The 25,227-nt window shown below is 44.7% G+C and overlaps 2 protein-coding genes across 7 annotated transcripts in view; one reads left to right on the plus strand and one right to left on the minus strand.

Annotated features, from left to right (window-relative positions):
- Positions 1-501: 501 nt before the first annotated feature.
- ppp1r3aa (protein phosphatase 1, regulatory subunit 3Aa) lies at positions 502-6,746 on the minus strand. Its single transcript, XM_075471404.1, has 4 exons — positions 5,812-6,746; positions 5,013-5,071; positions 4,801-4,898; positions 502-4,274 (listed from the first exon to the last, which is right to left on the minus strand). Exons 1-4 carry the CDS (start codon positions 6,591-6,593, stop codon positions 1,182-1,184), a joined length of 4,032 nt encoding a protein of 1,343 aa, XP_075327519.1. The 5' UTR covers positions 6,594-6,746; the 3' UTR covers positions 502-1,181.
- An 11,517-nt stretch (positions 6,747-18,263) lies between these two features.
- Positions 18,264-25,227, plus strand: part of foxp2 (forkhead box P2) — a 96,158-nt gene continuing 89,194 nt past the window's right edge. For 5 of the 6 annotated variants that reach the window (XM_075471412.1, XM_075471405.1, XM_075471409.1 and 2 more), the window contains exons 1-2: positions 18,264-18,274; positions 18,913-18,978. The gene's annotated coding sequence lies outside the window, so the exon portion shown is untranslated. Of the gene's footprint in view, positions 18,275-18,912; positions 18,979-25,227 lie in introns of those variants that run through there. The other variant, XM_075471406.1, reaches the window with a different exon arrangement.

Genomic DNA, 25,227 nt, shown 5'->3' on the forward strand with positions numbered 1-25,227 from the left:
CTATAAATAAAGTTTGAGTTGAGTTGAGTTGAGTTTCCACAAAGTCTGCATGCTTGTGACGTGCGTTGCATTGTAAAACACATTTATTACGCGTACTGTCCTGCTGGGGGAGGAAGATGACATCTGGGAGCACCATGACATCCTCTTAAATTCCAGGACTCAGTTTCCCAGAAGATCATTCCGTTATAACAAGATGATCGATGCTGTTCATCTCAGCTTCATTTGACATATGACTGCTCAGAAATAGAAGCAGGAGTAGAAGAGATGCCCTTGAGGTTCAAACGGTTGACTTGTCTGATGATCGTGTTATGTTGTAAAAACTATCCTTCCTGTGTAAACTAAACATTTTATAGCAATCTGCAATCCTAAGCATAAAGACCTGCCAGTGTTTCTTATCGCTGTGAAGATAAATAGAACGTATTTGGTAAAATAATGAATTTAAGCAATAATATGTTGAACAATGCTGTGAATAAAACCCAAAAAAACAACAACTTTAAGAGCTTTCGTTGTTCACATGAATTTCTTTTATTAAAGAAAATCAAGGAAAGTCACTTTGTTCCATTTGGTACATCTTAAAGTGGAATTGGGCCCATAAAACACAGCAAATATACACACATCAGACACATGAATGTTTTGCACCAAATCTGTGTTAACTAAGACACTCGGCAACAGCTTCAGTGATTCCTTTCTTAAATCACTTTCAGGGTTTTTGACCTCGGTTGTTGGTTTGATTTGCAAAGAATCGCTTGACTCCAAGAGTCAGTGGTTCTCAACCCGGGCAGCGGGCCGGGTCCACCGCACGGAGCTGCAAAACAAATTTAAAGAGCCACAGCAGTGCAATCAAGTACGAATATGTGACTCACTTCCACAGCAGCAACACAAAATCCCTCTTTGGTTGACCTAGTAGCAGTAGATGGGGTCCAAAGAAGAGTTTGCTTTGTTTCAAGGGGTCACAAGCGTGAATTAACTGCACTAATTCACATAAGAGTTGGAAAAATATAGTCAAATATAAAAACACACACCCAAACGCACACAGAATCCCACCTGGTATTCAAGCTTCTAATCTTCTTGACTCTCTGAGCTCATCGGGTTTAACACCCAGTACCAGGACGTTAATTTGGGGATCTATGTTTAAAAATGCCACACACAGCCGTCGTCAACACCTCTGCTTAAATCTGAGCTTATCCCTCCGTTCCTTTGTCTGTCGTCTCCTGGTGTCTCTGCCACTTGAAAATCCACCAACACAATGAAAATATGTAGAGGGTGAAGAACGCGGGGAAATCGTAGAGGAAAACAACAACGAGGACTCCACTGACCAAGAGCGTGCAGATGAGGAGTCTGGTGATGTGACCGATGGTGTATAATATGGTCCACCACATGAGAGAGTCAGACTCTTTCTCAGAGGAGGAGCTCAGATGTTTGTGAGACTGATGGGCTGATTGATCAGGACTCTCTTTGTGAGCCACAACACGGTCGTCTACTTGCCCAACCGTCTCCAGACGGGTGACTGATCTTGCTTTAATTTGACGATAGTTCTCCTGATCCTTTGTGGAGCGAAGAGCTTGGGCTGATTCTGATTCTCTGGTGTTTTCACTGAGACGAGCACTTGAATCCAAATCGGTCCGTAACTCAGAGAAAATGGGAGTCGGTAAAACTGTTGTGGCAAATGACTGACTTTCGTCTTTCAGAGAGTACTCACTGCTTCCAGCCGCCGGAGTTTTCTCTGGGCCATGACATAGATTTAACTTCAAATCTGTTTCTGGTTCTGTCAAGGAAAATACACCCGAATCAAAAGTGTCACTCGAGTTTTTCACCAAAATAAGATGGCAGCATGGCGTGGCATCAGTGAGCTTTCTCCTCATTTCATCAGCAGTGTGTGTGTCTCCACTCAGAGGCTGAACTTCAACAACAAAGACCTCTTCCCAAATCCTCCTCACCAAATCTTCTCCAAACCTTTCTACGAACATCTGCTTCAATCCTGGTTCGATTTCCTCAAGTGATGCTGTATTTTCGGCTGTAATGGGCTCTTTTGTGGAATCTGACAGTTTTTTATATTCTGAGCTCTCAACTTCCGCTGACAAGTCTTCTTCTTTCACTGCGTTCTTCATCTCCCCTTGAGGGTTCTCCACATTACCAATTGGCTCCCTCGTTGCCTCTATTTTCAGCTTCCCAACACTCACCCTCTCATCTTCCTGAATACCTTCTTCTATTGTTTCTGACGTCTCAGGTTGGCTCCCTGTTGAAATGCCTCTCTTTGTCCCATTCTCCTGCGCTGCAACTACTTCGGGGCTTATTTCACTTCTCACATCCTCTTTTTGACCCTTCACGTCTTCCCGCAAGTGAGTCGGTGTCAGCTCGACCAGTTCCACAAGGTTTGGGTTGCATTTATCCGTTGGACAAGGTCTGACTGTATTGTAATTATTTTGAAAAGCCTTGTTCAATTCCATTGATTCATCTGTGGGTCTTTTATGTGCTGAAGGGTTTATTTCCCATTGCTCCAATGCTTCTCCATCACAGCTCAACCTTTCTGTCTGATTTAAGTCTAATACTTGTTCACCTGCTTCAGATTTCAGCTCAGCACTTTGATCTATTTGTGTGGGTGCTAAGTCCCCGCTCTTCTGAACATATTCTCCCAAAATAAACGATGGGCTTCCCATCTGCCCAGATGAATTGAGCTGTAAAGCGTCATCATTATGTTGCCATGCTTGCTCATCTAATGTCTTTATCATTTCCATGTCTGTAAAAATGTGGCCTTCTTTTTCCTTGCGTGTTGTCTTTTTGAATGCCGCCACGTTTTGGTTGTTTGATGGAACATTTTCATTCACTTCAGTCGCAGCCGTTCCGTTTTGCTCCAAATTTTCCCCACACGTTTGATTTGGATCAGATCCACCGGCACGTGACTTTGCAGGTTCTGACTCACTGTCTCTCTCCTGTAATGGACTTCCACTGTTTTGCTTCAGCAGAAAATTCTCCCGCTGCGTTTCATCTGCGCACCTTGGGGAGATTTCTTCGGTTTTCTGTGGCCTAAATGTCTTCTCTCCTGGAGACGCTTTCTTTTCCGTACGGCTCATCCCCTCCTCCGCTCCCTGTCTGGACGTGGAAAAGTCATACCTCACCCCGTTCTTTGTCTCCTGCCTGATTGTCTCCCTAAATGCCAGCATGTCATCTCCTGCATTGTGTGCTGTACCTGTAACCTCCCTATCCCCGCCGGAAGAAAGAGCCTCATCCTGCCTTGCTCCCTGTGAGATCCTATCAATAGCGCTGGCATTCGGAGACTCTGGCATTGCTGTCATGTCTGTTGTCTCCAACTCCCCTGAGCTTGTTACCAAGTCAGCTGTGTGCAATGTGGAGGGCTCGTCTCCTTCTATTCCTTCTGCTCTTCCCATTATTCCCTGACTTTCTCGCTCCCAGACCGCATGCTTGTGACACTCAGTCGGACTGTCGACAGAGTCCTCGGACACGGGCGGTGCCCTGTTGAGGCTGAATTCCTGTGGAGTGTCTGTTACTGAGTTTTTCTGTGACCTTTGGGATGCATCTTGTGCTGCTGCGCTGTCATCTCTTGGGCTGCTGACACATGCCTCTGCAGGCTGATGATCTTCAGCGTTCAAGGCAACAGCAGCCGACAGCGTTTCGCAAGTGTCTGACAGTAGCTGACACGCAGCTAAGGTATGTAAGTGTAAGACAGTATCTCTGCCCAGCTGAGCTTCTGGAGACTCCTGACTTCGAGCTGCACTTTGAATTTGAGGCTCCTTATCATTTGAGGGTGACACCAACGCTGCTGTCTGCAGCCATTCTGACTCTGGGACATCAGAGTGGTCCTTGCAGCTGTGCCCATTAAGAAAAACCTGCCACACGTCACTCACAGAGGTTTCCTTATTGTCGGTATCATCTGCAGCTTTAGGAAAAGTCGCCCACACATCATTAACAGTTGGCGTGTTTTCTTTTGACGCTTTTGACAAAGTCATTTTAGCTCTCCCAGTCAAGAAGTCCTCAGCACCCCCCCACCGCTGCGATGCGTCATTGTTCCAATCCAGAGGAAGCAGAGGAATCTGATGGTAGGTGAGCACCGGCGGGCTCTCACTCAGCTGCATCTTTCGTCCTTTATAGGCGGAGCTGGCAGCATCGCCCCATGGAGCTGGCATATGCTGAGAAACCTTTTGGCCACAGGTTGAGTCATGTGGAAGTGCCTTTGGTAGCTGGCGCTTCTTCTGGAAGAAGTAGTCCTGCACATGTGCCAAACGTGTTGCCCTGCGTCTGCTTATTACGTGTTCCACCTGTCAAGAAGGCCAAAAGTCAAAGGTCAGATTAAGTGTTGGCTTGAACTATAATGAGAGGCTATCTATGCTATGTGCTGCTAATCTTTTAGGTCATCCAGCTTGTGATATTTAACTTTACTGTGATGATGCAAAGCAGTGCAACACTTCTGAGATCTCATCTCATAACCCTAATTTTCCTGCATGTGCACACGCAGGTTGCATTTATTCTTAGTGGTTTGCACGTGAGTGATTTCAGGCCTCATCTCAAGTATCGGGTCAGCTGACTTTACATATCTCCCTGAGGCTCACTCAGCACTGCACAGATACCTATCTCTGCCTCAGTTTCTGCTCGTACCCTTGCAGAAAGAACATCCTGCATGCAGGTAAGCTCTAAAACCAAAAGACTTGCCAAAATCATTGCTTTTCTGGCCACACAGCGCATGAGCAGCATTAAGCTCTTTTATAGCTGGCAGTTTTTAATGTTTGATGTTCCAGAGTTAAGAAAAGAGGCTGCCGCTCCAAAAAACGATTGCATGAACCTCACCCGAGGTTTGTGCTCTTCAGAGGAAAGCAGCGACTGCATCTCGGTGCTGTCCATACTCTCTCTGCCAGCCTTTTCTGCTTTACATGCGGCTTCTAATTCTGCAAAGAGATGTCAAAAGGGGTAAAAAAACTCCTTGCATACTTACACACTTATTCATACATCTGTGTGTGTGTGCACCAACATACAGTCAATATCAAGTTCTATAAACACACCTGTGTAAAATACATTTGTGTGACTGGTCTCCTTGGTCTTTTCGTCTGCACCTCCATTCCTGTGGTCCAAAAATAACAAAACACAATTATTGAACCATAGACACACTGAGTTCATTTACCAGCTCCTTATATTCTGCTTCACTGTCTCGTGATTATTAAAAACAGATTGTTTTTCCACCAGCCACTGAGGCTTATAATGTCTCAACATTTGCAGCACATATGGATTTTTTATTTTTTAAATGAACAACTGGCCTTGCTATGATTGCACCAAAATGGTAATATGTATGCACAAAACATGTTTTTGTGCCTTTGTAGGCAGATTGCAGTTGCAGAGGATAGCCATCTGGTTTCAGGACTGCAGTTCCTAAAACAAGGAGCCATCACTCATATGGAAGAATTTTGCTTAACTGTGATAAAAGAGGGCAAAGTATCTCTTTCTCCACGCTACAGTGAGACATGCACAGAAATCTGACCATAAAAGGGCAACATGTGTCCTGCAGACCAAACATCCCTCACTGAGTGGTTACATAGCAGCTTAGTGTAAACACACAACGGCCCAACTAGCAGGTTTTATTGCCTTCAACTTCACCTAATGAGAAGAGCAGCACAGTGTAAATACATCACTCACACTGTATCAAATTACAGCTTGGCCTTCTCTTGCTTCTACTTGATTTTACCCACGCTCTAGATAATTCCTTTATGGATTGAAGACTCCATTTCATTACAATATTCAATACTGTGTTGTATTGTCGACTTTCAGCAGCAGAGGCATGGCTCACACTGGCCCACACTGGCTCACCTGTTAGCCCTGAGACAGCTCCTCTTGCTCCTGAAGCTGCCGCCCTCCTCCTGTGTTTGGGCACCGTGTTCTTTCCCCGGTCCCTTTTGGTGGCAGAACAGCACATAGTTCATTTCCTTGTTGTTAGTCCAGAATGTGCCCACTGAAGTCTCGTAACGGAAACAGAACTCCACTCTGGTACCTTCTTTCTCAAACGGAGGAACCAGGGTGTAGTTGAAGGTAAACCTGTCTGTTTTCCTGTCACTGGAACCGGGCACGTACTCTGCCAGCAGGTCAAAGTAACTGATCCAGCGATCCAGAGTCATTCGGGCATTGACGCTCTTGCTGTAGCAAAGGTTTACCACCCTGATGTTGCCGCGGATGGTGGTGGTTCCCGGGAGCAGCTCGATGCTCTCCAGCTCCAACATCTGGGCCTGCAGCCTCTCTTCCAGCTCCTCCGCAGATGATGGGCATGTAAACAAGCAAGAGAGATAGAACTCCTCTGAGGAATGGGCTGCCTGCAGTTCATTGGACCAGCTCTCCTCTGGTTCTGCCACTTCGACATTGTCAAACTCCTTAACCGACACAAGGTTGAGACCAAACGCATCTGCAAACGACACTTTCCTTCGAACAACTGGCGGGGCTTCTGGTTCTGAATCCTCATCGACATCCTCCTCTGTGGTGGAGCCAATGGAGGAAGAGGCCTCCAGCCCTCCCTCATCCTGTTCCCTACTTTTTTCCTCTTCGTCCTCCTCAATCATCACCCCTGCCTCTTCTGAGGGTTGCATAGACGGAGCCTCCATAGTCCGCGATGGTGAGGGAGGCAGCTGCTTGCCTGTCCTGCCGTCTGTCTGTCTCGGAGGGTGGCACAGACCCGAGTTCCCCTAGCCTGGCTGCAGTGACACAGTAGAGGGGAGAGCAGGAAGAGGACGTGACTTGACAGATGGAGTTGGGTTACAGCTGAACACTGTGAGTCTGAGCCAGGCCTATTAATAGGACACAACTCGACCAAGGCTGACCGGTTATCCCCTCAGTCATGCTCTCACAAAATGTTTGCAGGTTACAAAATAAATAAAAAAAGACTTGACATGGAACCCAAAGTTTAACCTGTTAGAGACGGAATCCAACTCACACCTCATACCACATCCCGGCTTTCCCCATGACCTGGTGAATGTGACTGTGGACAATTTTATTTGCAGATGATCAGTCCCGTTTGCATGAATAAAAATCCTCGAGCGTGTGTCTCTGCAATTTAGTGACTGCAGTTCACAACTTGTCCTGGAAACTGTCCGTCCTGTTCAAGTATCCCCTTCCAAGAGAGAATCATCCTCCCCAGAGACAATGCAAACCGCTGACCCCCACGTGGAAAGAAAGAAATGAGAGAACGTCCATCAATAATGCATTAAATCATAATTAGTTTTATTGCTGGACTTGACAGGCTTTTGTGGTATTGTTCTGCAGATCCTCTGGTATCTCTGCCACGAGAGGCAGCCTTCATTTTTACGGTCCACTGCATCTTGGAACAGAAAATTGAACATTATTACGTTCCTCTTAGCAGGCTGGACTTTTGGTGTCCCTCTTTCAATAGACGTGTGTGCTTTCAAACAAAACCACCTTGGATAGGAAGTTTAATCCAACTAATCCCCGATAAGCAGAGTAACTATACCCCTAAATTCAGCAGATCTTGTAAAAAGACTTTCGAGCTTGTCATACAATCCCTTACAGGTAGGTGAGTGGGTTTTTGTCCTCAAAGAATCTTTTGTCCTACATCAAGAAACCAAATAACTTCTTCTCTGGTTCTGAACTGCTGTTTGGTCATTAAATTACATTGTAGCCAGCAAGCATTATTTACAGAACAACAGTTTGCATATAGAAATACTGAACAACTTGCATGTCTATCATATATCAGTAGATGGCACTATGTGATCAAAATATAATGAAAGCCATCAAGACACAGGCTTGTACAAAATACAACTTAAAAATTAAGTTGTATTTTTACCTTAAAATGCTTATCATGGGTCCTATTTAGTACCACTAGTTCAAATAGTTAGAAAAACTGAAATGACCCAATAAGGAAGGAAAAGGAAATAGAAAAACATCTCAAGTGTTATTTCAAGTCCACCTTTCGTGTTGTCTTTAAGAAAACCGTTTTAAAAGTCGACCAGTAGATGGCAGCATACCCCCACCACAACTCCACACTTCTTGTTTTTTTCTCCTCCTCATACTGTACCTTCATCATTTTCCAGATGCTGTTTCCTCCGACTTCTATTTGATGGAATTTACAATAGAAATGAGGTTTTTAAAACACAAGCAAAAACACAAAGTGGGACAAACAGTCATCAATTATTATAATTACAGATTCTTAGGATAAATAACGCGCCTTTCCCTTTCCCCCCAGTATCACATCAAAACAGATTATTTTTCTATAAAGGAAGGCCAGTTTTTATGGGGCAGGGGATTCCGAACCTGCACACACATATGAAACAGTATCAATATTAACATGGAGCAACATGGATATACCAAATAACTTTTTTGAATTTTTTTCATATTTAAAAAAAACTAAATGTATTGTGAACACACACTGGCTCCAACCTGCGTTATTCCAATAAAAAGTTATTCATCGTGAATCAAATAAAGTTTCATACAACTGAGTCATGAAAAAAATAAATAGGCCTATAATAAAATACAGAATTAAATGTTCTAAAATGTCTTACATGGAAGAAGGGGGGGGACACCCTTTCTTTTGATAGTTCGAGATAATCTGGTCATTCGTTTCTTAACGAGGTTTGAAAGAGGTTCTATAAATGACTCGCTTCGTATCCTAAAAATATGAATAAATAGGTTAAATAACGCGTTGGTGTCACGCTAAAAGCAAACAAAACACAAAGAAAATGGAGTTTTTCCTTCAAACAAAGTAGGCTGTGATTTGAGCTCGTGAAACACATCTGCAGTAAACATCTGGCTGAGCATCTAATAATGATAATGATAAAAAAAAATACACATTTCTCTCAGCAACAGTTTGACTTTAAAAGGGTGCCCGTAAAATGTTGGCTTTTCTGCACACAAAAGAACGTTCATGAAATTTTTGTTTTTATCTATTTTTATTTTTTTCCGTAAAACATTAAACACAAAACCTATGGAAAAAAAATCAGATCGGTGGGACTCCCATGCTCTAATTTCCACAATCACAGACGACATTTCACGTGTGAATAATTGTGATAAAGATAAAATCTATATTTTAGTGCCATCGGTGGACATAAATGTGACGGACAAGTCCTGCGCCTACAAATGGGAAACAAGGAGGTCTGCTGCGGCTGAAAGTTCCAGATGTTCCAGGTGAAATGTGAAAAGCAGCATTACGGGCAAAACACATTTTCTCCCTCTTTCTTTAAGGCCACTTAACGGGGAGTTTCAGCGTAAAAACGCGGGTCTCCCAGCTTTGTGGACGTGTCTCCGGCTCGGGTGGACCGGGCAGCAACACCGTGCCACCGCAGCACTTTCGCGTAAGCTCCCTCACACGTTGCCAGACCACGAAAAAGCCAGAATAAGGGGGGAAACAAACTTTTAAAAATGACTTTTTATTTACTTAGCAGGTGGCCCTGACGTCACACGGGGTCGCAGTACGCCCAAAAATAATAATACACACCTCCGCGCACAAGCAAGTGCCTCCCCGGGGGTGGGATGGGGGGGAGTGTGTGTGTGTGGTGGTGGTGGTGGGGGGGGTTCTAGTCCCAAATATACTTGCTTGCCGGGATTCAGCTTGATGTGTGTTTGAATCGTAACGAGGAAAGAAAAAAAAAAGAAAAAACAAGGCGCTTCTGCCTCGCATTGCGCGTCATTCAAACAGGACTCAGTGTACCGCTTTTCTCTCTGTTGCATTAGTAATAACAGCGGCGTTGACGAGAGACAGCAGGAGAGTGTGTGTGTCTCCGACAGCGGTGCCCAGCGGAGGAATATTGAGCTTTTTATTTACTCTGCAGCTTGTTGTTCATTTTCTCCGCGTTATGGTTAACTTGGACAGTCACGTGCGAAGATCCCTGCGAGCATAGAGGACGACGGCTTCTCACCCGGTGTGTCCCTTTGGCTTCACCGTGAGGGAGTAATACCTGGCGTTTTTTCGTGGTAAGTTTTTTTCCTGCCCCTGAGCTTCTTTTTCTCCGCACCCTGTGACTTCTTTACTTTTCTGTCCCGCTGCACGTGAATTAGGAAGTGGACCGCTGGTCACAAGTTCGCCCTGTTGTTCCTCAGCGCGCGCGTCTCTACCTGACCCGCAGCGTTAGGCTGTTTATTTACAAGTTGCGCGAGGACTTTATGTGCTTTTTGGTCCCAGAGCAGCTCTTGACAGGTCTCCCCCCTCCCCACCTCACCCCCTCTCAGCACAGTATTTGGCTCTTTTAATGTTTGAACATTGACTTTTTAAATGCTGACTTATTGTTGGAAAGCCTGCTATGTTCTTCAAATCTTAAATTTACGATTCTCATAAGGAAAATTATGGCACGTGGAACTCAGTCTGTGCTTACTCAATTGATAAATTCATCAAATAACCAGAGAATTAAAAATATATATATTGTTGCTCCAATTCGGTTAGAGAAATGTCACTTTGTGACAAAATGAATTTCATTTAGCAGCTCTGTCACCCACCTGTCTGCTTTTCATTGGTGATGCTTGGGTTTGGTTAATTGGGAAGAAAAATAAGATTTAATTTGAGACTTTATTTCTGCTGTGCTTCTAACTGGATGCTGCATATTTTTTAAAAGAAGTCTTCCTCTGAATTACTGTCATCTCTGACACACGGATACTGTTTTAAAGGAAACACAGTGCTCACATAATTCCATCATCATCTTTGTTTTTGCTTCATGCTCTGCAATAAAATGAAATGAAATGCAATTCGATAGTTTAGTTTATGATTATCAGTGCTTTATATGCAGGACTGATCAAATATCTCATCACCAGATATAATTATCAGCAGTCAACGCCTTACCGTGAATGCATGCTCCATTTTTATATTCCATCTTTTTCGCTGTCCCGAGACAAACGGGGAAGCTGGTGGAGGGCTCAGTTTCACCGTGCTGAACTACAATTAAAGCTCATTTATCTCTAAAGCCTTAAAAGCTCTCCAGATGCTCTGTTACACTCATGTGACTTGTCATGACTCGTCACTCCGTAATCACCGTGGCCCAAATATCAATAGATGTAACTTTTTCTTTTTTTTTTTTTTTTTGGAAAGAAATTCTAACGAGGTTTCGGGAGCTGCAGAACTCTCCAGGCCTGTCCTCTGATCGGCTTTCACCCACGGATTAGCCAGAGCCACCCTCCTTGTTCAAGCTGCAGGGTGCACAGGTGTTCCCTCCTCAGTTATGCAGGTGTGGGCCAAGTCCCCCCCCCCCCCTACACACACACACACATACACACTACCTCACTCAGCAGCTCTCGCTCTTCAAAGGCCAGGCAGCAATAAATGCCTCTTGTGAAATATGTCAGCGACGGTGCACAATCAGCCCCTTTGTTGAAGTGCCCCTATAATCATTTCTTTAAGCATGTTTAAAATGGTTCGTATGCTCTTGTTTACCTTTTGTTGGGGCGTTGTGTGTGTGTTAGTGTGTGTGTGTGTGTGTGTGTGTGTGGTAAGTGAGGTCAGCAGATTTAGTAAAACAGGATGCATTTTTCTCCCTAAGGCGATGGGACACATGGAGAGAGACCTGCCATTAGTCTCCCTCCAGTAGTGACCGTTGTTGGGAGCAGCGCACTTATTACCCCGGCTCTCCCCTCTCTGCGTCCATTTTTTGATTGCTGCATTCATCATCGGGTGGTCGTGTTCTACATTATGGTAATAAGAAAATGAATGTCCTCCACAGGATTAATGTGTATACCCTGTCATACGTTTCAATCATTTATCAAAATTAAGATTCAGCTCTCAGCTCAATGAAACACCGGTTGTTGCTGGGCTTCTACCTTCAGACATGGAAATGGCTGCTTGCAGCCAAAGTAAAGCAGAGTGCTTTGCAGTTGGGGCTCCATGACAACTTTGCATCCATTTCCCGGGAATGCAGAAAGTGCTCAAATAGACGGCGATGAAAATAGTTAGGTGGGGATTTGGATGTGTCGATTTCCGTTTTTAAGGCAGCTCAGTTCTCAAGCAATGAAACAGTACGCACGTCACCCTTCCCCCAACACCTCCGTAATTACGCACACGGCTCGCCCGAGCCCTCGATGTGTCGCTACGTTTGTGGGGAGCGTGGTTTCAGACGATCGCGCGATTGGTGCGCCAGCATCACTCTTCCATACGCGTAAACTTCCCAAGTGTGTTGTCACTTCCGTCTACTTCCACTCTGTTGCTGAACTCAAAGGCATTTTAACGGCACGTGATCAGGTTTTTATCTCTGTTAAATTCATAGAAATGTTTCCATGACAACCTCCATGTAAGTTACAGTGACCTGAAGTGATCAAGCGTTTGTTTTTCGTTTTTTCTTTCCCTCTTTCTCACCCCCCCCTCCCTTTGCACTTTGGGTCCTTCCCCAGTAAGAATGGAATTTGTGTTGACAGTTTTGGCCTTTAATGGCACTTTTATGCCGCGCAAAAGTATTTGTTTACCAGGATCATATGCTGCAAGCTGTCAGCCTCGGAGAGATTGACTTCTAAAGATAAAAGAGTGCATTACATGCTTAAGAGGCCACCCTTCTGCACTGTAATTATCCACATCACGGTAATGATGTTTTGTGTGCCCCAGTTACTAAGAGTCTTGAGACAGCTCAGCCTTTTTTAGTTACGCTCTGGGTCACTTCTTAAACCCGAGCAGACACTGTTGTCGACGAGAAACATTGTGACTTCTTGGCTGGAGAAAGCGGTACAGGGTGGGGTCAGGGGATGTGGATTAAAAAGGAGATTGTAGGATCTGAGAAAAGTCCGAAACATACTCATTCATGTTTACAGTTTGCTTTATCTCAGTTCATAATCTTGTGTCGAATTTGTTTAAGTTCCTTTCTCTGGAGGCCACGTGTACTTGGCCAAGTTAAAAAGGCTGTGGCTCTATATTTACTTAAACAGAAATAATAAAGAGTCAGAATATGATGCATAGATTGTTTTGCGCTGTGCCCCACTCCAAGAATCCCAAAAGCCACAAACAAATGACCGAACTCAAGCTCTGAAGTGTAGCTCTTGGCTGGTGTGCATAACCTCACAGTGCGTTAGGGCTCTGAAATGGAAAGAGACGTTCATGCAAAGTTATAAAACAGACTTTAAGATCCGTGTAAACAATGTTTCTCAGATATATGTAAAATAATTCAGGCTTTTCACAGAGTTCTCCTGGCACCACAGCCTTGATCGTGACCTCCTGTGTAATTCTCTCCCTACGGCTCCCAGTCAAAGCCGCCATAAGCACAACATGTCACTCTGTTTATCCATTAAACTATAAATTCATTCAGTCGAGCAAACAGTTGCACGTTTACTTGCTGGTCAGTGTGGTGCGAGGGCATTATTGCTTTTATTGTCTGGACAGTGTAGCAAAAAAAAAAATGCTTTGCTTTTGCAGTCTTGCCCTGAATAAGAGACAGAGGGTCACTCATGGTAAAAGGCAAGGTCAGGGCTGCTCCGGCTGCATTTAGCCATCAGCCTGTCACTTGTAAACAGTCAGACCCCGTGTGAGGCATCACTGAAGAGCGTTGGCTGACTCTGACGCTGTTTAAAGAGCCTTTTGTTAAGACATCACTTGCATCCTTTAGATAAACTGTCAGCGGCGTGAAAGCTGTGCTGCACATCTAACAGAGCAAACGTGCAGACAGGAAGACCGAGTCGGATTTTATCATTGCTACTTTGAGTAATGGTTCACAAATGAGAACCACAGCGAATCACCCACACCCACAAAAATATGGATGTACATGGTAATCATGGCTTTAATAGCTGTGCATCAGCCATGTAATGGCTGGTACTGATGAGTGATGTCCAGCTCAGAAACAGGAAGACTTCCTGCATTCTGTGTGCCGTACTTCTCCAAGGACCTTTGCTCTTGACCCAGACAGACACAGAGAGGGAGGAAAAAAAATGTTTATCTCAAACATGTTGTGGGTGGAAAAAACACTGGAGAGGGGGGGGCATGACAATAACAGTTTTTGACAGGCACATTAGGCTGCAGAAAGAGCATCCAGCTCGGGGCTGAGGGCATATGGTGCTGCCTTCTGCTGGCATAGCTTTAGACCAAGTTACAACACTGCGCAGGGTCACGGCTGTCTCAGGTTTGTTCCTTCTGTCTCACTCATCTAAATAAAAACAGGAGGCATAATGCAAGCGGGGGGTTGGTTGGTGGTCTGGAGGCTGGGGTTGTTGCACACTTGCTGTGTCTTTCTGTAAAGGACTACATGATTGCTCCAAGTCATGCCCCATTTGTGTCAGCACATAATATGGTCAGAATGTGGAGGGGAGACGTTTGACATTTACAGAAATGCATCTCTTTAACTTTGGATTTTGTCGCACCCACACTCTCTCTCCACCTCAATTTCTTTTTGTTTTTCTGGAATTCATGTGGAGATGTTAAAAAAAAAAAGTATGGTTATTGTCCAGCACAAGCAGTATGGTGGAGTCTTTTTATCTTCTTTCATCATCTGAACACCCAACTCGTGCTCCTTGATGGCGATCCCTAATCCCACTCTAAACAGCAGCCATATTTTCACCACATTGGCTCATCTAGGTTTTCTTCTTTGTCATGTGGATTGGATGCACTCGGATAATCTGTAGGATGACGCAGGGCTTTGGTTTGAAGGCTGCAGATCGGTGGGAGAGTAATTACAGCCTACTGTGTGGCTTCCTGGATTTTCCCCGGATCACAGCTACAGTCCGTGAAGCTCAGCTTCCACTGCAGCTCTGAGAATGAAATAACATAGCCACAACATATGGGCCCAGCCAAACAATGGTTTATTTTTATGGTATTTGATGAGTAGCTTTTAATTTAGATTGTCACTTCTGGCAAGCAGCAGGGCAGATGGTGCAGACTTGAGTGCCCATCAGAGCCTAAATACCTCCAGGCAGCTGTTGGTCATAAACTTTTTTTTTTTTTAAAGCATTTTTTTTCTTCACTTACTCTCTTTTACATGGCGTGGGTCAAGAGGAGTCAAACCTGTTACAGCACCTGTTCCTGCATATGCAAATCTGTTGTTTTGTCATTTCATTAGGCAAGGAAAAAAGACGGGGCTCCCTTGTGGTTGCAAATGCGACTGGCACTGGGCCCAGTTGGCATGCTGCTCAGCACAAAGGTGCTTGAGGCGGTGCAAGGGGAGGGACGAGAAGTTAGGTTTCTGTAGCAAAGTGACTCAACCATCAGGTGCCTTCACATCACAGCTCAATTTGGATTGATTCCCAAAATTTGGGTGAAAGATGTTGCGCAGTTGGGGCGGCGGCTAACTCCCTCTCTCATTATGTGTCTTTATCTTCTCTGGAAAGAGGATCTGTAAGTGAATGGCGAAGGATATGCTTAGAAGCCTAAACTGGCACACGCGTGCCTGCCACGCGCCTCCCCCCCCACACCCCTCTACCCACTCAGTGTCCTCTCCTCTGTTGCCCTCCTCTCCCTCCTCCCATCCTCATCCTTTCATCATCTGGTGCTCTCCCGCAGCGTTCGCCTCTTAACCACATGTGCCAGCGCAGGGCCTGCTCTTGCTCCGGGGCTAATTGTTCGCTGGTAAACTGCACACTCGTTGGTGGGGGTCTCCCCTTCATCCAGACGTGAGGTGGTGGTGACGATGGTGGCGGTGGATTTACAGATCATGATCTCTCCATGCAGTTTATTTTTCCAATATAAGTCTGGAGATTGTCGGTTGTAATCCATCCTGTGTGCTGAATGCAACAAATACACCATGAAATTAAAGGTTATTGCCGGAGCGTAATGCAAAAGCTCTGTTTGAGACTGCTGGAGCTGTTTGTAGTTCCTGGGAAGAATGAGAAGGACAGAGAACAGGTTTCTGTTCTCTGTCCAGTTTTATTTCCTAGTGATCCAGTAAAACTAACCTGTGGCCATTTTAATCCATTCTAAGTTGTTCTAATCTTGAAGTTTTTCATCAAGTGCTTTCCTCGTAGACCTTAAGGCTGGATGGATGGAAAGACCCAGGTCTAGTCCTAGTGCTGAGTTAATCTCATCTGATAACTGAGGCCTTCCTCCTCCTCCTGTCTTTTCTTTCTTCTCCCCCTCCATGTCCTCCCCCTCCTCTTCCTCCTCCCTCTTCTGCCATGGTGTGGTGGGTCTGGCTTGCTGGTCTGTTCCTCTCTCACCACATAGAAGGCATTAAAGCCAGGCCCCACAAACCCCCTCTGATATGGGAGAGTTCATTAGAGATGTGCCTTTGATGGGCAGCCTTTTCATGTGACTACCGGTTTTTCAAATACCTTGATGTAGAAGCTTAAGAAGGCATTGTGCAGTAAGCCCTCCTTTTGATGCGACTTATTTAGATCTGCATAGTAAATCAGGGGGGAGTAAATAACCAGCCAGCAGATGGAAGCAAGGAGATAAGGCAGGAGCGAACAATCGCATTTGTATTTTGTTATGATGTTGACAGCAGCTAAAATTCACTAATCTAGAGCCACTGATCTGCATTTCAAAGAAATCTCATTTAGCAGCGGGGAGGATAAAGTTCCTCTCATTGTGTCTATTTTATTGCATTCTTCGCTAATTTATCTGCCCACAGATTTAACGTGCAGGGCTCGGTGGTAGGAGCCGGCGTCCGTGCGTTGCATAGGGGGTCTTAAATACTGTGAAAGCGGTTACGTCTAGACTGTGAGCAGAGGGTAATTACACGTCTGACCATGAATAGAATGAGTTTGAAGACTCATCTTTCTTCGGGCAGGCCTGAATTGCTCGACTAACGCTGATAAGGAGCGTTTGGTCCCCACAGAAATATTGCGAGTGACTTTCCATAACACCCCACCCCCCCTTTCCAACACAGAGGATGGTATTTACTTTTAAGATAAAGTTATTGTGTACAGTAATCTGACTTGTTAGCATAATGTCCTCTTTCATGGCAGGACTCTCCTTTTTCCGCAGTGTGGAGGTATTTGTGGCCTGGGTCTTAAATAGTTTATCTTGACTTAGTGCGCGGGCGCTTTATGTAAATATCAGCCTATAGCGTTATTAGGCCTTCATGAATACTTTGAAGCATTTGCCACATTTATAAGTTGATAGAATTTACCAATGGTTTTATATTTGGCATAAAGTCATGTGTGGTATTTGTAAATCCCCACAAATTGGAGGTCATACAGACTAATAGCATGATTTTCTGTGCTTTTCTGGTGAATAAAATATGACGTCTCCACAGCCCAGATGTGTGGAAGTCTACACAGGAGCAAATCATTTATTTAAAGTGGTTTTATTTAAAGATAGTTAAACAGTTTGTTCATTGCTGAGATGTTAATTCATCCAATTCAGGTAGGCTGTTAGCTAGAAAAGAATGATTTGATTGTGAAACTTTGTTTTCCACATGCTGGTTGGTGCACCCCCACCTCGAGCCCTCTTACCCACTCCTCGGTAAATGTTGCTCTGCAATCTGTGCAACATTTTCCTCCAACTCACAACTGTGAAAAATTATAGCAGTTGGCATGTTTTTTTTTCAGCTGTGCTCTTTGAGCTGAAGGCTTTTTGTACAGTTCAGAGAGCACATTCCTCAGGATTCAGCAGCCGCTGGTTGCCTGTAGGGGTCATTGGAATTCTGGGAGAATAAAAGAGGGAGGAAAAAAAAAAAACAAAGACACACACACACACACACACACACACACACACGGCTCAGAGACGCACATCCAGGCCATTTCGTTGCCCCTCATGCCCCCAGCAGCAGGAGCGGGCCTCCATCACCCTCTGAGAGACTTGGGCTTTTCCTCTGAATGTGATGCATATGCAGTAAAAGTGTCCAGAGTAATCAGTAGCTGCAGTTGTGCTATTGTACACTGTCGCTGCAGTTGTGTGATTAACACAAAAAATCATCAATACTAATGGTCTCTAACATGTGTGCTGTGATGTCGACGGCTGAATAGGGCTGCATGAGAAATCAATGGTGTCAGGTTAACGGTGTGATTTACTTGGCGCTGAGAGCTTGAGCCTTCCAGGCACTGCACCTTTTCACTTTGGAGTGAGCAGCGTGTGTGGAGGGTGGGGGCGGTGTTGTGCTTGTACTGTACTGTGCGTTGCCTGTCGGTGCATGCACTCACACACTCCCACACACTTACACACTCTCTCTCAGGCTTCACAGTAAAATCCAGGTGCACTTTGTTGTTTCAAAGTTTATTGCTTTCACCTACACACCATACAGAAAATAGTTATGCAACTCACCATCCAGTCCACACTTGTCTGTAACAGCAACGATCGTGCCAAAGGAAAAAGTCAACGTGTCATGAGGTGGATTTGGACTAATGGCATACATTTTGTCGTCTCCCGTTTCAGCGAGCTGACATCGCCGGACCCCCACCCCCCCACTGTGACGGACAACAACAACAGCAAGTTTTCTCCCTCAGGGTGAGTGTCTGAACGCGGTTCCTTCATGTCACAGAAGCCTTAACCTGGAGAGGGATTAGAGTAGCTTTAACTTTGTGTTTTCAACAATCAGTATCGAGATTAGCAGTAACCCACAGTTTATCCCCCTTTTAAAGCCGTGTCTTATTTAGTTCACATACGATGAGATGAGAATAGTTGATCAACTCGGCAGCTCTGCTCGGTGGTGTTGCTGCACCGTCAGAGCCCTTTGCTTTGGCTGATTGTAGTGGCTGGTGGGGGTCACAGGGTTCCCATTCCACCTCAAATGTAACAAATCTTCATCTTGTCCACCTTGATAGAATTCCCCCTCCACTGGGCAACCTTTCAGTTGTGCCTGTTTGGTTTTCACACCCCAAGGATTTTCAATCTACTCTCACTTAGAAGTTATGATATGCACTGTCGCTGGCAAGTGTGGTCAAGCTCAGAATTCATGTTTTGTATTTATTTAGTTGATGTCTTGATTAAGATTTGTTGCAGAACTGAACAGGGGTTAATTTAGCTCTTGTGTATTACTCTATCCTGATAACACTGATGCACCACAAAGCAAAGGTAGCTTCTTCAAAGGCAATGCACTGCTCGTGTTCCAGGCCAGACATCTATTTTCCCATTTTTCTCTTTAGGATGAAATATGCACACTCTGCGTTGGTAGAAAGAAGCAGACGACCCTCCGTGTGAAGTACAAAGTGGTGAGTGGAAGCTGTTTTCTTTGACTTTTTGCATACCTGATGTTGTGTCGGCTCCCAGGTTAGTATAGCCATTGTAACGAGGCGCATCAGTTCTAACTGTTGATGGGGTTCGGCTTTACTGAAACTAAGTAAAGTTCACTTATCGTTGAATAATCCTGTGTGGATCCTAATTACATGGTCTAAAAGGCATTAGTGTCAACTCATTAAGAAAAGCAGAGATGGTAAGAAAAGAAAGAAATTGGTTCAAAGTATATGGCAAGAAATCTCAAATTTGGAGTATCAAAATCCATGGTGGGTAGCTCCAGTCATAATGAAGAACCATTACCATTTAATTGAAAGGTATTATTTAGAAAAATGAGATTCATGCAAATGCACTAGTTTCGGATACTAAGATACTCAGTTCTATTCTTGCTCCAAACTCAATGACAAACACTTAAAACTGTGAAATTTCTGTTACTTCTTCATTGGTTGAGATGTCCTACATTCAGATACTCATCGACACTGCAGGACACGATGAAACATAGTTTGTTTTTCCCAAGTTCACGATTCAAGACGGTGTTTTGACAGTTTGGAGAAAAATTCTTCTTCTGAGTAATCTGTTAAGCCTTTAACATGCCTAATATTGATCGTTGTGTTAAATCAATCCAAGAGAAATACTCAGGCATCCGTACAACAGGATCGCAGACACATAGATTCTTGTTTCCAAGACCAAGAAAGAGAGATGCTGAGAAGAAATTGAGTAAAAGAAGGAACCGTGGCCTGAGGAATCAAACTTTTGGTCTTTGGAGAAGTGTGTGTGAGTGTGTGTGAATTTTTTGAATGGAAGGATTTTCTGCAGTTAATGTTTCATGTGCTTTTGGTTAGTGAGCAGTTAGTGCAGGAATGTTTTCTTAATGATAAAAGTATTAAGCTATTAAGATAGGCCTGAAGTTTGAGAAAAAAATAGCAAAACGGCTTAATTTAGATGATTTTATGATTGAAGCAGAAAATTGTTTACGGTTTGCCACGGATCCATGACCACTTCAGGGACCGTTGGGTTGTTTTAGGTTTTCCTTCACTGTAAAGAACCTGTGGCTTCTCAGATGAAACATATGCTGAGGACATATGGGACATATGAGGCAAAGGTCCTGAGCAACTTGGCTGTAAAACGAAGTCGACCTCCCCAACCGAGTCCAGATTTCCTTTTCCACCTAAAAGAAGTTCAGATAGCCGTTGGTAATTTCTCTCGTTCTCAGTTAAATCTTCAAAGATGAAGTCTCACTGCATATCTGCTGGCCTAATGAAGCTCTTCTAATCACTGCGAGAAAGTGCAACACTGCAAGCAAGAGCTGCGGTGTAGACATATATACTTATATTATTAAAAAGAAATCTACAGCAATTAAGCAAATCTTTTGCTGCTTTAAAGGAGCTGCGGTTCGGACTGAGCCGCCCCTCTGCTCACATTTCCAGTTTGAAATTGATTTCTTGTCATAGATCAGAGACCTCTTGTCATTTCACTTTCAATCCCCAGATGGTTTCTGTGAGCCTGCTAACCGTCATCCCTGTGAGTGGGCAAACAGGGGAACCCTCCACGGGTCTTTACCCTGGGCACTTAGAGCAGTCGAGGGGGTAGAGGCAGAAATCAAAGGGACTTGGATCATTCCCCATTGGTAGCTTCTATTGTGTAGCTGGCTTGGGACTGGAGGAGAAGGTTAAAACTGCAGGGTGGGGCGTGGATGGAAATCAGGGAAAGCAACCCCCCTCCCTCCACTTTTTTCTTTTTTTTCTAATCTTTATCCACCATTAACCCCAGTGCCCCCAGTGTGTGGCTGAGATCAGGGCCCTTGGTCAATCCCCCATTCACTGCCACCCAGAATATTTTAAAGTTAAGCCCCATCGCTTAACAAAAAAGTCTTACTCATCAAAGGTTTACTCTCCCTGCTCTCTGTCCCAAGGATCCGCTGCCATTCTCCATGTGCCCTTCTCTCCCTGCGGGCCGCTGTTTTGTCTTCACTCTCAGGCGAAAGGGAGGGGAAGGCGTTGGAAGTTTTGGAACTTCCCAAGTTTCCATTTTCCAACTTAATGAAGTTTGGTTTGGGATCTGATAGTGTCGTGCTGTGAGCAAAGTGGTTGGACCAGTGACCTGCCCACTACTGATCCCTCTGATACGGCACTTTACTGCTCTGAGATACACTCCAGAACTGTACTTGGCTTATTTCCTTTGAGGAAGTGTTTTTCCACACCTGATATTTATATTCCCAATTTTTTTTCTTCTTTCCTTTGGACCTTTGCTGATGAGAAAGCGCCATTTAGGATCCAGTTTGAAAACGTAACCATAACAAGGCTGATTTCAGTCCGTGTCTCCTGCTCAGTATAAACATTTCAGACTCCTTCTCTCTTTTTTTTTTTCTTTTCATGCAGCAGCGTTCGCTTGCAACTGTCGGCTATTTGACTTTCACATATCTGAAAGAGAAATGATTGAGGGTCAGAGTAGAAAAACAAGCGAGGCTGTGGATGTGCGGGGTAGAGCGGCAGGGAAGAAAAGAAATTGCACGGAGAGTGTTTGTGAAGAGTGCGCAGTTGCCATGAGAATGAAGGTAAAGAGCGAGGAGGCTCAAAACGAGTGTTGCCATCATTACTTAAGAGAAGATAAAGAGACTCATTGAGTCTATTGATCCTCGTGGCTGTCTCCTGTCTCTTTCTTTTTCACTCTTATCTTTCTTCCAGCTGTTTTTAAAGGGCCACGTCTCCATTCTATTTTGAGGAAGAATATATTGCTTTTGAAAATTTCAACAGAAAGAAAGAAGAGGTTCATTTGCCCTCAGCATAGGTGGCCTCAGCATACTTTGGAGCCCCTCCAACAGTCCTGTGTGTGCGCACCTCATATTAGAGATGACTGATTCTCTGGAAATGAGTGATTGCAAACACCCTGCAAGCCCTAGCTTAATTTCTAAAAAACGAGTAGGGGTGTAGTGTTTCTCGTGTTATTCTTTCCCTTCAAGTTAATTGGAGAAATGTCGGGTGCGGAAGCTGGGCTGGATGGCATCTCTCCAAGAGCCTGAGATTATTGTGAAACCCAACCTGAGGCAGGCATGACATCAGAGAGGCCTGACATGAGGTTGAACTCCCTCTTTCAGGTGGGAAGAATTACGAGTGGCTTCTCTCGCAGGTGATGGCGTCCACTGAATCAGTCGCACACAGTCACACATTCTTCTCCCAAGGTCTAAACGCTGATTGTCTTGACAGATTGAACTTGTGTGTTATCACCAACCTGTCACGGAGCCTCATTTTTCAGCCTGCACACGTAGTCCAAAGTTTATGTTAGCCCTTCAGAGTACAGTGTTTTATAGGGATATCGTCATCATGACACAAAGCTAAATATACAGTGATTTAACCCACTGATGAATTCTGTTTATCTCCGGGCTTCCACGCTGTGTCAGTATATCGACATGCGCCGAGTTGCCAACAAGTTGACGCAGAATTCTTAACATTTGGGACATTTTGAAAATGCAAGCATAATACAATATTGTGTCATGCTGTGCGGGAGCCACAGAAAAAAATGGATTTCTAGGAAATACATCCCTGTTTTTCCTTTTCTATCAGCCTCAGAGGAAATGATGACAGTGGGATTTAGGCCTGTCTTGCATTACTTATCCAAAATAAAGAAGGTTTATGTAAATGTAAAATGACAGAAGGTCATCTCATCTTATTACATGCATGTTTGAATGTAGAATTCAAACTGTTTGACGCTTCATATGTGTTTGCGTGTGCATTTTTAATCACTTAAGTGTCTAAAAACTGCATGTCGTCATTGATTGTTTTCATAAAAATGACACTTTTATCATTTTTAAATCCGTGTTGCTGAGACTCCTATATGAGACGGGTCTCTCTGATGCTGGGGTGCGCTTTTTTCTGCCTTAAAGTAAAAGTTTTGAAATCAAACCACGCGGTCACAGCCACTGCAAAACGCTTTCACTCCAGAGGCAACAAGCCCGGTCCTTTGTTCATGGTGATCATTTGATCGCAGCTTGAAAAGGGATACCGGTGGCAGCTGAGTCCTACAACAGCTTGGAATCCGGCTTCCTCGCCACAAACCACAAGCTCAGACGGTGCAAGTGTTACTACCTGGTTGGAGGCAAAATGGCCAAAAAGTATTCATGTGTGTGGAAAAGCACACACTTCTCTCAGCATGCTCGATTTGGGTCATAGAGCTGACAGACAGTGGAATGTGAATGTGTGTATGTTGACAAACTCCACTGCACTCTGAATGGGGTTTGTGATTACACCTCATCATGCGTGCTGCATCGGTCCTGTCCCCGGCCCCCGATCCCTCTCCCCCTTTTTTCTCTCTGCCCTTCGCTTCCTTTTCACTCGCTCCCTCTCCCCGTCTCTCCCCCCCTCACCACGGTGCCTCTTGGGCAATCATGTGGTCACACTACCTGACTCCTTGCTGCTCAAGAGTGCAGTTGACAAAAACAGCCCGAGGCCCGTCATGTGGAAAAGATTCAGTCGGCACACAGCGAACATCCCACCCCCACAGCCTGCGACTCCCCGCTTTCTCCCACTAACTAACCGAAGCACCAGTGTGTTTCCTTCTTCTGCTCACCTGTGAAGGAAAACTCTTCTCCTGTCTGCACGCGTGAAAGTGGATAGTTGTGTCTTTGCAACTTTGCGGCCACGCTGCGTGGAGGCTGCTTTAAACAGCCGTGCACTTGTGTGAGGATGGGTGCTGCTCACGCTCTCCCTCCCGCACTCTGAGAGGTGCAGGCGCTTTCTCTCTGTCAGTTGAGTTGCACTCCTCATGTCATGTAACATAAAGCTGGCGGTCAGTGAGAGCTCTCAGCTGTCAGTCAGCTCGGTGGTCCTGGCCTGTCGAGCTGCTCACCTGTGTTTATTGGACAAGACCTGCTCCGTTCTACCCGGGGAGAACATCTTGTCTCCCTGCTTTTTCTTTTTCTCTTCCTCTCTCCCGTGCGTTCTCTTTAACTCCGTCTCTGTCTCCTTCCACCATTCCCTTCGTCTGTCTTGCTCTTTCACCTCGTCTCTCGAAACAATATCACTTTTTATTTAGCTCCACTCTCGTTTTTTTCCAAATCCACCACCACCTTTTCCCCTCAGTTCTCCTGTCTGCTGTCCTGTACACTTTTATTTTCTCTGGCTTTCTTCCCTGTTTTTCCTTTTCTACTCTTCTTTTGTTTCCCCTCTGCCTCTACTCCAGCCGTCCGTTTCTATTTTGCGTTATTCTGAGACCTCTTTGTCGGGCCTTGGGTCTAACGCAGGGCCATCTTTTTCTCTGCACCTGGCTGAGCACACGCACAGGGTTGCATGCGCCGCCACTCGATGACTGATTGAAACTTGTTTCTCAAAGTCGCTAATGTTCACTGAAGCATTATATTGCAGATAAAGTAAATAAACTAGGCTACCATGGGAGAGATCTCTGGAATAGACTGCAGCGATCAAGCACATGATGCACACCCGTGCGTGTGCATGTGGCCTTGAAGAGAATTCCTCTCTTCCACTGACACTCACGCGGAGACGCACACATGCATCAAGTGGACGGCCGAAAAGATGTCAGTGATGTTGAGGTGTGAGGAGAGATATTTTCTATGGCTCAGGAATTTCACAAGTTTAATGTTTTTTGAGGAGCTCTCTAGAAAAGTAACAGTTGCACTCAAGGATCTGCAGTCAAGTGGACGCTTATGCCAGCCTAATACAGAAAACTGTGAATAGAGCTTACATTATAATGCAAAGGCCATTTACTCTGCAGCCAGAAGTCATCTCCAGCTTCTTCAATGAACATTCTCATTTTTCTGAACTTTTAGCAACTTGCTCTGAAAAGAAAATCAAACTATTAAGTTTCATTTGAATTATTTTCGTTGGAAGGACTTACGAGCCGGGCTAGTTAGCATATTGGTTAAATGGGAGCGCTGACTCTTTGTGGCTACAAGGTTTAAAACCAGCGTCCACTAAATGATCCCTTGGTAAATGTGCTAGTGAGGCAGTAAAGCCACAAATCAAAAGAACCCTGCCTTCATATTTCCATCTGGTATTATATAAAAGTCTCTTGTATTCACTGTAGTTCTATTCGGTGCTGTAAAGTGGTATAGGTGACATGGTAATACATTTACATTGTGCCCAGTGATAAATACTCTACCAGGTCTTACTCACTCCGCTGCCTCTGAATGTGTCCGGACAGCGGCTGCATTGTCAAAGGCACGGGGGTCATTCAAATCTCAGTCTCCCTCCACTTCTGCCTTTTGTCAAATATTT

The sequence above is a fragment of the Odontesthes bonariensis genome, chromosome 8, assembly GCF_027942865.1.
Source record: "Odontesthes bonariensis isolate fOdoBon6 chromosome 8, fOdoBon6.hap1, whole genome shotgun sequence".
In the NCBI taxonomy this organism is placed as follows: domain Eukaryota; kingdom Metazoa; phylum Chordata; class Actinopteri; order Atheriniformes; family Atherinopsidae; genus Odontesthes; species Odontesthes bonariensis.